Genomic DNA, 13,267 nt, shown 5'->3' with positions numbered 1-13,267 from the left:
ATATTATGATTTGAGATGGTCATGTGAGCCCATAGCAACCCATTTCTCCAATGGCAGAGCAATTTAATCTTTAGGCGCATGTTGCATTTAACTCTTCAATGCTAGTGGGGGATATGGTGACTTGAAAAGCAATGGGGTGTTGCATCTCTGACCTACTTTGAAGATTTGGCAGGTTGAGTGGGGCAGTACACTTGTCAAATTACAATGGATATTTAATCTTTGGGTCCATGTTACATTAACTTTTTCACAGGGCCTGCTGCACATTGCAAAGTTCGGCTACGCTTCTAGTGACAGCGACGGTAACGTCAGGCTGCGATCGCTGTAAAAATCAAATTGAGATTCTTTCCAGCGATCGCGACCAAGCCGTCTCTCCGTCGCGCTTACTATAAGCGCACGCGACGGCGGCAATGCATTTGTTTTGGCGCGACGCGGTGGTCGTCACCAGCACTATAAGTGCAGCCTTAGGCTACGCTTATAGTGCCAGCGACAGGCTTCGGTCGCTGTAAAAATGAAATTGAGATGACTTCCAGCGATCATGACAAGCCGTTGCGCTTACTATACGCGACCGCAGCAATTCATTTGTTTTGACGCGACGTCGCTGTCGCCGGCACTATAAGCGCAGCCTTAGATCAGCAATGTTGCTACCAGTTGGTCTAACAAGGTGATAATCATTTTATAATTGATCAATTAAACTTTGTGAATCATGACTGGAGCATCAGTTCCTTAAAAAACAATACACAAAATGTTAAATAGATTTTGATATATCCTGCCCTTTACTGACAGGTAAAGGAAGAGGTCGCGGCAGGACACGTGCAGAAGAGGATGATGAATTATCAAACACCAGACCATCGGCCCCAAGCACTCTCTTTGACTTTCTGGAGTCCAAGATGGGAACTTTCTCAATTGAAGGTAGGTGGCTAGATCTATAAAGAATAAGAGCAACTTCTTTTTAAATGAGTTTTTATTTATTTGAAAAGACAATGGATCACAATTGAAAGGAACAGTTTGACTTCTTTATACTTGATGTGTTCAGTGTTACGTGCTGCACTTTATCTTGGTTAGTGTAACTCTTCAGCACTATATATGCCTTAACAAATTATGTATGATTTCATTTTTGTAGTTTGCATTTTATTTTGTTTTTTGTCCACTTTGCAGTAGCGAATGTTTACCATACATTGACATATACACATCATTACATATTCTTTTACCATTTATTTTCTCTTAAAAATAATGGAGACCCTTGTGAAAAATGTCTTTGTAAAGAAATGTACAAAACAAACTTGATTTCTTGCTATTTCTACAGATCTTTAAAAATTGACACTGAACCAAAGCACAAAATGGTGTTCGACGTCGCTAACAAAATGTTGAGTGCCAAAACTTAAGTGTAGTTGCAGTTGATCTTGAAAAACATTTTATAGAGGAATATTGTGGAACTGGAGAAAGAGTCTCCAAAGATACCTCTTGTTAGTGTGCACACTTAAATTAGTGTATAATGGGGAACAGTGGAACAGATACCCTTCTATTCAGTTAGGACAATGGATGATTAAAATATAACATTTATTGGGTTCAACACACAAAATAATTGGTACATATAAATCATTAAAATCTAAGAGGGAAGTATGGTATATACTGGGAAATCTAAGAGGGTATATAATGAAAATCTAAGAGGGAAATATGGTATATACTGGGAAGGAACTGCTATTATTTGAAGCTGTTGTAGTAATTAACCTAGAAGCAATAGTATATTTTGTATGCCTTGAGTACAGATACGAGGCTAGTGCTTGTGATAATGCTTCAGGAAGAACTGGAATGATTTCAACGAACTTGTTGGTTAGTTCACAGTTATTCTGAAGAGGGAAGGTATATTGATATTTGTAGAGTAGTCCTGTGCTAAATTAGCTAATGTAATACTAAACAGGGCTGGCACCAGGTCAGGCCTTTTTAAAATCCTCTCTGTTTGCTCAGCACATCTCTCTGCATGAATGCCCCCTTGTTTTAGTAAATTACAGTTTCTGCTAGGATTAACAGAAATATCAAGTTAGATGGTAAATAATATAGATACAGTATATATGTCTTCACTAGCCATAATAATAGATTGAGTATCTAGATGTCTGACTCACTGTGTGCAATACACTTGCTGCAAACACTTCCTGACTCCGAGTATGAATCCCGCCCCCGTGACGTCAGACATTCTGTACCTAAGGAATATAAAATACACTATTGCCTCTAGGTCAGGTGTCTGCAACCTTTCAAGGAAGAAGAGCCTTTTTATAAAAAAATTCTTTGTCCAAAATATTCAGAGAGCCACAACACATGCCTGAATATTACACCCCCACAAACACATACATATACTGTGCACACGCTGATATGTATATACTGTACAGTATAAGCATTAACATGCGACAAACTTACTTTAATCAGAATTAGGAACAAGAAAAAATATGTGGGAATAAAATGCATTTCACAATAATTCTCTATTTTTTTTTCATGTTTTTTCTGTGCAAAATAGTTTGAAATGTTTAAATACATAATTCATATTGAAAGATACCTTTTCCCTGCCAATGAGCTGGAGGCTTCTGTGACTAGATACGAACACCCAGCACCGCCCTGCTGCAGACTACCGGGGAAGCTTTATCACGCACTAGCACTGTTATCTCCAATCTGATATACGTACAGGCCCGGGAAACGAAAGGACCGACATACAGACAGTGTTTCCATCCTTCCGCCTCGGTTTATTAAGCATAGGGTAACGATTTTTATACTGAAAAAAGAAAGGTTTGGTTAGTGGCGTAACGTAGGTGTAACCTGGGTGTGGTTTAGATTAGAGGCGTGATTTATGGGCAGGACATATTGGTGGAATGATTTTGAGGCGTAATTCTCCCTATACAGGCACTGTCTAAATACATAGCCCATTCATTGTCTGTTATCAAAAAAACTTGAATTTCTCTAGCAACTTTGTTAGATGATTTTACCTCTCTCAGAGAACCAGTCTATTGTTTATTAAAACAGCAGGACGCTGACAACATAAAAAGTATCTTAGGAAAGAGGAAATGTAATTTGGCAGAAGCTGAATACATTAGAAATTATATTTCAGCAAAAGTTGACTACATAATCTTAACAGGTTTTTACAGACAAAATGGATGGTTTAACACAAATGCAGTTTCTGGCCTTACCTACTGTCCCTAACACATATATACACTACCCCCCCCAAAATACACACACGCACTACCCCAATATACACACACAATCGCCCCCCAATACACACACACACACTACTACCTCCAAAATACACACTACCCCCCAAATATATATACACACTACCCACCCAAATACACACTCATTAGCCCCCAAATACACACACGCACACTACTGCCCCCAAAATACACACACTACCCCCCAAATATATACACACTACCCTCCCCAAATACAAACACACTACACCACTCCCCCCAAATATACGCACACTCACTAGACCTGCCTCTCTCCTCACTGTGCTGGGTTGCCGCTCCCCAGCTGCTGCCTCAGTCCCTCATTGTGCTACTATTGGTTGCGGGGGTGGAGGGGGGCAGCCAGCCGGCTGCTGGCTGGCTGGCCTCCTGCACTGTTCCACACCGGAACGCTCTGAGAAGTCTGTGCACGCCGACATCAGAGAGGCCCGGTGTGGAACAATGTAGGAGCCAGGCCAGCAGCTGGGGAGATGCTGGGCGGCAACAAGAGGCCCGACTAGTGCCGCCCCTCCCCCCCACCCACCTGCAGCCAAGAACAGAACAGTGAGGGACAGGGAGTGGCAACCCAGCACAGTGAGGAGAGCCGCGCGTAGGTGCTGAAAGAGTCGCAGGTTGCCGGCCCCTGCTCTAGGTTAATTACTACAACAGCTTCTAGTAATAGCATTTCCCTCCCAGTATATACTATACAGCCAACAGTGGAAAGATAACCTGATGAAAGGTCCATATGGGACCTGAAACGTTGTCTTTCCACTGTTCTTGGCTGTCACATTAAATGTAGAATTGCATTGTGAACGTGTGAGTAGACCTCTACTTTGTATCTCGGTCTTAGAGGAGACTTGTACTTTGATGAAATTGTTTGGCTATATTGTGTTGGCTGCACAAGCAGGTTTCTCTTTGCCTGAAACTGTTTCCCCACACTTTGGAATTTTACCCAGAAATAATACATTGAGAGTTACCTCTCGTTTTCAAGTATGTTCTGGGCATAGTTATTTTAAAATACACGGTTACATTAAATGAACATAGGTTATACATTCAATTTACAGACATTTCATGAACATTTAGAGATAATGTTATTGGCGTATATAACCGTTACAGGCGAGATTAAGTTCAAGTCTTCAGCTCTCACATTTTAAACTGTAGGTGGTTTTGAGAGTCTCTGGTAGGTTGTTCAGATCTCAGGTGATGAGTTCTGCATGTGGTAGGGGTGAGGTGCTTGTTCAGATAGGCGGGTAGCTTACCCAGAAAGTATTTGAAGGCAAGACGGAAAACTGTTCTTTACGGCCAAGACTCAAGTGATTGTCAATCTAGTTCTTTGAGCATTTCTTGGTGATGTGTTGCGGTTACATTGTAGGACAAAGTGGCATATTAAGATGTACAGTAGAGTGCGTCTAGTTTAAAAAGGCGAGTTTGGGGTGCTCTACCATATACTATGTCCCCATAGTCTATAATTGTCATTAGCATCTGTTGTGCGATGTGCTTTCAGACCAGCGGCCTAAGGGGGGATTTGTTCCTATAAAGTATATTTAGTTTTGCATAGATTTTGGATGTCGCAGTATCAATATGCAACCCAAATGTTAAATGGGAGTGAAACCATATGCCCAGATATTTAAAACTAGCGACAGGCTGAAACGGTGTTCTGATCTGGAGCTCTGTCGTTGGTTGCTTTAGAAATTTAGCCTTGTTCCCAAATGCCATCGTTACGGTTTTGTGAATGTTAATAATAATAAAAAAAAAAGTGTTGGGAATTCCAGTATTCAATCTGATTTTTCAAGACTTGAAGTCCGTGTCCAAGGTCAAAGTGGTTATGGTTGTGTGCATAGAAGATTGCAGCATCCGCATACATGTGCATTGAAGCTCCCTTGCAAGCTGTATGTAGATCATTGGTGAAGACTGAAAAGAGCAGGAGCCCCAGAACAGAGCCTTGCGGGACCCCACAGATTAGCAAGATTTAAAAAAAATGGTACTCCAGATGTTTTAATAAATGAGTTTTAGAAATGTATTCATGGGAGATCAACGTTTTGTTTTTTCTCCTGAACCTTCTGTCAAGATGTTGCCTCTAGAGTTCTTTTTTTTTTTTTTTTTTAAATTTATAAATCCTATGATTGAATTAGGGGTTCTCCTGGAGCTGAACTGTTACTTTCAGCTCCGGGAACTTCGTGAGATGGTTACCTCCATAGGGGTTGTTGGTCTCTATGTAGGCAGAGAGCTTGTCAGAGTAACAAAATGACAGCTTCATTCAGTATGTCCCGCAGGCCAATAGGAAGCCGTGGCGTCATCCCTTGTGCCTTCCTATTGGCCTGCAGGACCGGGAACTTTAAACGGAAGACCTACAGTATACCGTTACTCCCTACGGAGGTGGGGGGAGGGGTGCGCGCGCCAGAACTGAAGTTAACAGTCCAGCTCTGGAGACCCCCTACTTCAACCCTGTAACTAACAAAACAAATGTACAAGGGGTTTTGCCGCTTTAAGGTAACATTTGTATTTTTAGCACTTGTAGGTACACACGGCCCACAAACGTTCATTGTGAAATTCACGAGTAACTTTATATGCCTGGCAATAACAGGGTCACAAACTGCACACGTTTTCTATGCAGCCTGTTGTAGCCTTTAAAATAGCCAACCTCACATTTGGCACGAAGAAGAAGAAAAAATCTCAATATGATTTGGCTTCCTTTGATAAAGGTTTCACTTCAAAGGTGATTGAATCTTTGTTTGTGTCGTGTAAAATTAATACTTTTTTCTTTTTAGAAGTCCTCTAGCATTGTTTATTAGATACTTTTTGTTCTCCAGTTTTGTTGTCACTATAATTACTTTACAAACAAACCATAGTGCTTAATTGAGATGTAGATTTTTAGCTCTACAAACGGCCTTCTCTAAAAGGGATAGCCTTCTGTATAATGGTTGATTGTAAAAACTTTCACAAGCATTTGGTCGCCATGGAAGCCTAATATTCTATAGTTCGATGGGAAGTTTTGTCTGAAAATGGCCCGATCGACTGCTTCCGATGGATCTAGAATAAGCCCCTAACGGCTAAAAAGCTATTTTAAATGATTTGTTCCTACTTCCCTCTGTTGCAGTGGCAATTAATGGATGAAATCCTATTTGCGGCTACATTTGTAAAGAAATTATAATAAGAAAGTGCCCAACAAAGTATAGAAAAAAACTACTTATGTATTACTTTACCCTGTCCTGATTGTCTGAGATCAGGCTGCCTTTTTTCTTGATGTGTTATTTGGATAACATCCATGCAATAATCCATGGAGGGATGTGGAAGTTTGTTCTTGTAGCTCCGTGATTTACCCTTAGGGAGGTGCAAGCCATTAAGTGACCGCCCTCACTCATGCCAGAACAAAATTGTGAGAAACATCCAATCCTTCCGTCCGCCATCAGCTCAGATTGCATCTCCCCTAAGAAAATCTGTGTTTCTTTGGGAATGTAAGCTACTACGTCATGGGGTGCCAGAACTCATAACGTAGTTATGTCCTAGGACAGGGTTGCTCAATCCAGTATTCAAGACTCCCCCTAACAGGCCAGATTTTCAGGATATCCCTGCTTTAGCAAAGGTGGCTCAGTCAAAGACTGAGCCACTGATTAAGCCACCTGGGCTGAAGCTGGGATGTCGTGAAAATCTGACCTGTTGGGGGGCGTATTGAACACTGGAGTTAAACACCCCTGTCCTAGGGCACTCAGAGGGTTAAAAGATTGTATGAATCAGTCTGGATTTTCTACAAAAAAATAAAATCTGACCGATGATCAGAGCAGGTGTTGCATGATTGGTCATTATAGAGTTTTGGGAGTGCGTCGTGTTGCAGGCCACTAGTTCAAGAAAGAAGAAAATTATATTGTAAACCCAGCCATTCTCAAACACATTTAGCACCACAATATAAGCTATTTCCAAAGCCCATAATTGTCACTGTTGGCACCAGAGAATTAAATTATAGTGTCTAGCTCTAACTGAATGTAGAAAACTGTCCAGCATTGTTCCTTGGGAGCTTTTATAGCTTTGTTCTGTGCACTCCACTTGCTGGAGTTTTTTATTACCACTTCTCACCAAGTTGTGACCGTGTAAACAAAAATGTGCCCCTTCTATTCTCTGTATCTTGCTTTAAAGTTTCACTGAAGCTATAAAGACAAATCTCAAACATACTCAAGTTTGCGACCGCATTAAATGGAGGCTATGCTGGAAGGAGAATGTTAAAACAAAGGAGTTTTCATACTTATCTACTTGGTACCAATATTATTTTTATAATTCTTACTGTGTTTGTGGCAGCGTTGTTTCTTCATTTTGTTATACAGGGGCCAAAAACGTACACGTTTGTTATGATACTTTTCTAGAAAGTTGGGATACCTCTCCTCAAATGGGCATCCTTTTTTTAATAAGAATTTATACCTAGTGTTCTCCTCAACTAAAAGATGTGAATGAAGGATGAACATAAAGTACATCAGTTGTTGCATCTCTTGAATACAAGTGATGATGGGATGCATGAACATGTAGATATGGACAACAACAAAACATAACCACTGTGCATCCTGACCCCCTGTTGCACGGAATGAGACATTTGGTCGCGCCCGTTTTTGCCGCTACCAAAGCTCACTGCGACATACCCGTAACCGATCTGCCGCTGAATCGCCGCCGGCCGCTTCTAAGGTATGTGTTCTTACTATTTAGGGTAGGGGGTTAATTTAATCAGTTTTAGTGCTTGGGGAAGGGGTTTAATTTAAGGGTTTTAGACTAAGGGCTTTGGGTAAACCTTTCTCACTGACTGCCCCACACCTCTGGAATGTCCTTCCCCTCAATATCAGACTAGCACCCTCTCTATCCACCTTTAAGGCCCTCCTACTGTCTCTGTACGTTCTTCCTACCTACCAATTAGATTGCAACCTCTTTAGATCAGGGACTCCTTTTCCTAAATGTTACTGTCAGGTCTGAAGCACTTCTCCCCTTCATGTGTTATGTATATTATTTGTTATTTATATTATTGTCTTGTGTATTACTGCTGTGAAGCGCTATGTACATTAATGGCACTATATAAATAAAGACATACATACAGAGTGTCACTGAGAAACAGCCACGACCAATGTCCTAGGCCGCTGCTACATTAGGCCCTGCAATCCATTATGCCGCTTATATATTTAAGGCGAGTGGAAGGAAAAGTTATATTTTTTGGTCCCATCAACCTTTTTTAGCAGCCAAGGCAAAAGCAAATGTTAACTGGTTTCTGAATACTTCTGTGCTTCAGGAGAAATTCTGCACTGAACTGCAGATATGATTATCTGTGTTTTATATTTCTGTTGCATTCCAATACTTCTGACACAATGTTGCTGTCACCAAAGACATGAAAATTCAAGTGTTAAAGGCATGTAAAGAGATTTTTACTCAAGTGTGTCACAACCTGCAACAAACCTACACAAATAAAGTGCTGGCAAATGCAAAAAAACAAAAATACCCAATGCTACATCTGTGACAAAATACATGGTTAAATACTGCAATGTTGGTATTCTTATGAGTAAGGCTGAGTCCAGGCTCGTGCTCACGCTTGTCAGTGAGCCCCTGCAGCCGCAATGAGAGCGGCTTTAGCAGGGGCTCGCGCAGGCGTGCGGAGGTGTAGCTTTTAATTTTTTTTAGTTTGAGTGCTCACGGGAGCGCAGGGCTGGTCACGTGAGCGGTTCGCCCAATGAGGGCGAACAGCTCCGTGACGTCACTGGCCTGCCCCCCGAAGCCCCCAGACGGCGCGGGAACTAAGGCCAGGGAAAGCACCCGCTTTGCCTCAGCGCACCACCGCACGGCTACAGTCACCATGGACTCGACCTAAGGGTCAATTAGTTGAACCCTTTGGTCAAAGCATTAAAAGCCTGCAGCCACGTCATGCCATGACCAGCATGCAGGTCCTAACACTACCTGTGAAAAGTCTCATTTACCTCTGCAGTGGAGGGAGAATGGTCGCAGTGGACCTGTCCTGCACAGGTACATGGAAAAAACGGCTACTTACAGTAACAAGTGGGGAGGGGTGAGCTTAAACCCTGGGAGGAGGGGCCACCAATCTTCAACCAAATTATAGCAGTTGAACATTAAAATGAATGAACACAGAGTCCCTGCAAGCGCTAACCCCAAAACCCAGCACTAGATAGATAATAGTTGATATATTAATATATATATATTTTTTTTGCCCGAATATAGTACGGCCTCGCACATACTGTAATATGACTCTAAAGTTTTGAAGGTGTTCTTCATGAAAAATAAAAGTTGTTGGGTTGCACATATAATACGAGTACAGGACATTTTAAGGAAAAAAACATAGCACTACATTCAGGCCAATACGGTATATATTTGTCAAAAAGTGCTACGAAGCGTGGCAAAATGTATACAACAAAAGACAAAAATACCCAATGTGACAAAATACATAGTTAAATACTTCAAAGTTCGTATTCTCATGAGTAAGGGTCATTTAGTTAAACCCTTATGCTAAAGCATTATAAGCATGCAGCCCCGTCATGCCATGACCAGTATGCAGGTCCTAACACTACCTGTGGAAATTTTCAGTCACCTCTTTAACTCAATGACCCTTATTCATGAGAATACAAACATTGAAGTAATTAACTGTGTATTTTGACAGATTTGATGTAGCATTGGGTATTTTTGTCTTTTGTTGTACACACTTGACTACGCTGAGTAGCTCTCCTTGTAGTGTGTGGTTGTGGTGTGGTGTTAGAGCTTGCAGACACTGTATGCAGAGGCAGAAGTATAACAACAGTGTGACTGACTGAAAAGTTGTGTTATATCAGACTTGGTAATACATTAATAATACATTGTTACCAGAATTTTGTAGTTTAACCGCTCATCCTTGTATGAAAAATTTATAGTATTTTCTATAATAGGGTGCATGAGGATAGTAAAGCACACAAAATATCCAAGAAGGATAAAGATTCCCCTTAGTGCACTCTCTATTATATTTTATATATTCTATTATATATATATAGTTCACAGAGTCAAAATTTAAGATTTTTTTGTTTTAATAGTCTGTACCAATTCAAGAGCCTTAATGGCAAAAAAAAAGCACTTTTGTTTTGCTAGGACAATTTATTAAAAAAAAAAAATAGAGAGTGCAGTAAGGGGAATCTTTTTTTTTTTTTTTTTTTATTTTTTTTTTTTTTTTTATCCTTCTTGGATATTTTGTTGGCAATACATTGGTCTGACCTCGAACAAAAAGGAAAGCCACGTCTGTTATAATCATTTAAAATAAACAGTACAAAAAATAGGCCATTCTACTCTTACCAGGTGTCATGTTATTAAATTGCTTGGCCGCGTCGTACTTCGTGCGACCGCACGTGTGGTGCAAACAAAAGGCCACACCTCAATGAGGCTGGCCATAGAGCGCACGATGAAGCGCAACGGCGCAGCATATTTTTTGCGAGACAATTTTTTTTGTTTTTTTGTTGCGCGACGGCTGGGTCACGTGGGCCAGTTCAACCAATAAGGGCAAACTAGCCTCGTGATGTCACAGCTACGCCTCCTCCCCGTCGCGCATGTCATTGAAATTCCAAAGGTTATGGATCACCCGAGCTACAGGCGCGCACGATACCATGCGCTCCGTCACACGCAAGCCTATTATATCCGAGGCCTTAGAAATTAGCAGAACAAAAGCCACCCAAATAAATATCAATCTGCCCACAAATGTCATGCCGTATATACATTTATAAAGATGGATACAAATAAGACATCAATGACAAGTAGATACCAGTCTTGTTAGTATAGTTCATAAAAGTGAAAAGTTCTTTGCTAGGAATTGATATAGTTTATTAATGAGGGGCTCAGGCTTTTCTTTTTGAGTAATGTGCAGAATGTCAAACTGAAACATAACATGTTACGGTTTTCAAGGAAATGACAGCAAAACACTGAACTATGATATGAAGGCTTTACAAAATGCTTCTAAACATCTAAGATGTCAAAAGAACACAATTTTGGCTGAGGGAATAGATGTTACAGCAGTGATTTTCTATAGTTTTCTTTTATAAATGACCTCTAAATGACCATAAAGGTTGCAAACTTTTTCATTGTTTCGCTCTTTATACGCTTAAAAAAAATGTTTATCGATAAACGGTGTGAGGCTGAAATGTCCATTATATAGATAGAGGCAGACTAGTATTGCCAAAGTTTGAGAGAGAAAATGCTAAAAGCAGATGTTTTGTGACTTAGTTTTTTGTTTTTTTTGTAGTCAAATTTTACAGACTTACCTTGAAGTCTTACACCTCTCTCTCCCCCCTCTCGCCTCTCTTTCTCCCCCTCGCCTCTCTCTCCCCCTCTCGTCTCTCTCCCCCCCTCGCCCCCCTCGCCCCTCTCTCCCCCCCCTCGCCCCTCTCTCCCCCTCGCCCATCTCTCCCCCTCGCCCCTCTCTCCCCCTCGCCCCTCTCTCCCCCTCTCTCCCCCTCGCCCCTCACCCCTCTCTCCCCCTCGCCTCTCTTTCTCCCCCTCGCCTCTCTTTCTCCCCCTCGCCTCTCTTTCTCCCCCTCGCCTCTCTTTCTCCCCCTCGCCTCTCTTTCTCCCCCTCGCCTCTCTTTCTCCCCCTCGCCTCTCTTTCTCCCCCTCGCCTCTTTCTCCCCCTCGCCTCTCTTTCTCCCCCTCGCCTCTCTTTCTCCCCCTCGCCTCTCTTTCTCCCCCTCGCCTCTTTCACCCCCTCGCCTCTTTCACCCCCTCGCCTCTTTCACCCCCTCGCCTCTTTCACCCCCTCGCCCCTCTCTCCCCCCCTCGCCCCTCTCTCCCCCCCTCGCCCCTCTCTCCCCCCCTCGCCCCTCTCTCCCCCCCTCGCCCCTTTCTCCCCCCCTCGCCCCTTTCTCCCCCCCTCTCTCCCCTCCTCACCCCTCTCTCCCCCCCCTCACCCCTCTCTCCCCCCCCTCACCCCTCTCTCCCCCCCTCGCCCCTCTCTCCCCCCCTCGCCCCTCTCTCCCCCCCTCGCCCCTCTCTCCCCCCCTCGCCCCTCTCTCCTCCGTCCCCCCCCTCGCCCCTCTCTCCTCCGTCCCCCCCCTCGCCCCTCTCTCCTCCGTCCCCCCCCCCTCGCCCGTCTCTCCTCCGTCCCCCCCCTCGCACCTCTCTCCTCCGTCCCCCCCCTCGCCCCTCTCTCCTCCGTCCCCCCCTCGCCCCTCTCTCCTCCGTCCCCCCCCTCGCCCCTCTCTCCTCCGTCCCCTCGCCCCTCTCTCCTCCCCCCCCTCGCCCCTCTCTCCTCCCCCCCCTCGCCCCTCTCTTTTCCTCCCCCCCCCCCCACACACACTATAGAAAATGCACTATAACATTTCCATGGTAACTGAAATGCTTTGTATGTTTTTTTTGCAATCTTTATCTACTATTTCTTTGTGATTAAACTGTTTGTCAGTACTCAAAGCCCCATGTAAATTGTTGACATTTTAATTACCTTACAAACAAGCGATGGACGACAGCGATCATTAATCTGACACATGCGTGCTCAACTCCAGTTCTCAAGCCCCTCAACAGGTCAGGTTTTTAGGTTATGCCAGCTGCAGCACAGGGGGCTCAGTCGAAGACAGAGTGAGCTACCTGTACTGATGCAGAGACTGATTGAGCCACCTGTGCTGAAGCTAGAATTTCTTGAAAACCTGACCTGTTGTGGGGGTCTTGAGGGCTGGAGTTCAACACACCTGGTCTAACAGACAAGGAGAGAAGAAGTGGTGATGTTTAGCACAGCCTCGGATTCCAACTCCCAATGAGACCGGAAAGAATAACAAAAGTGAACACTCCAATGAGCAACAGGTCAGGTTTATTGCAGGGTGGTGCAGCAACAGGACAACAGAGCAACACGAACGCACCTACGCGTTTCGTGCACTGGGCACTTTATCAAGGTGACAAATACAAGTATTGCTGCATAATTTATACTCACCTGAACTATGCCTCGCGCTGCCGGGTGTGACGTCATCATCCCGGGTCGCGGTGCCGCGGCGTGCACAACCATTGGCTCGGCAAGTCAGGTGGTATGCTAATGCTAGCTGACTGTCTCTTTTTTCTAAAACAAACTTTATTAACAACAACATAAA

At 43.3% G+C, this 13,267-nt stretch overlaps 1 protein-coding gene across 1 annotated transcript in view; it reads left to right on the top strand.

Moving 5' to 3' along the window:
- The window catches only part of TDRD3 (tudor domain containing 3), a 277,196-nt gene that overhangs the window by 164,269 nt on the left and 99,660 nt on the right, over nucleotides 1-13,267 (top strand). The window contains exon 10 of the mRNA XM_075591037.1: nucleotides 784-909. Coding sequence (XP_075447152.1) covers nucleotides 784-909 — 126 coding nt within the window. The remainder of the gene's footprint in view (nucleotides 1-783; nucleotides 910-13,267) is intronic.

The sequence above is a fragment of the Ascaphus truei genome, chromosome 3, assembly GCF_040206685.1.
Source record: "Ascaphus truei isolate aAscTru1 chromosome 3, aAscTru1.hap1, whole genome shotgun sequence".
In the NCBI taxonomy this organism is placed as follows: domain Eukaryota; kingdom Metazoa; phylum Chordata; class Amphibia; order Anura; family Ascaphidae; genus Ascaphus; species Ascaphus truei.
The sequence above is the reverse complement of the archived record's forward strand: the minus strand, read 5'-3'. Positions and strand labels throughout refer to the sequence as shown.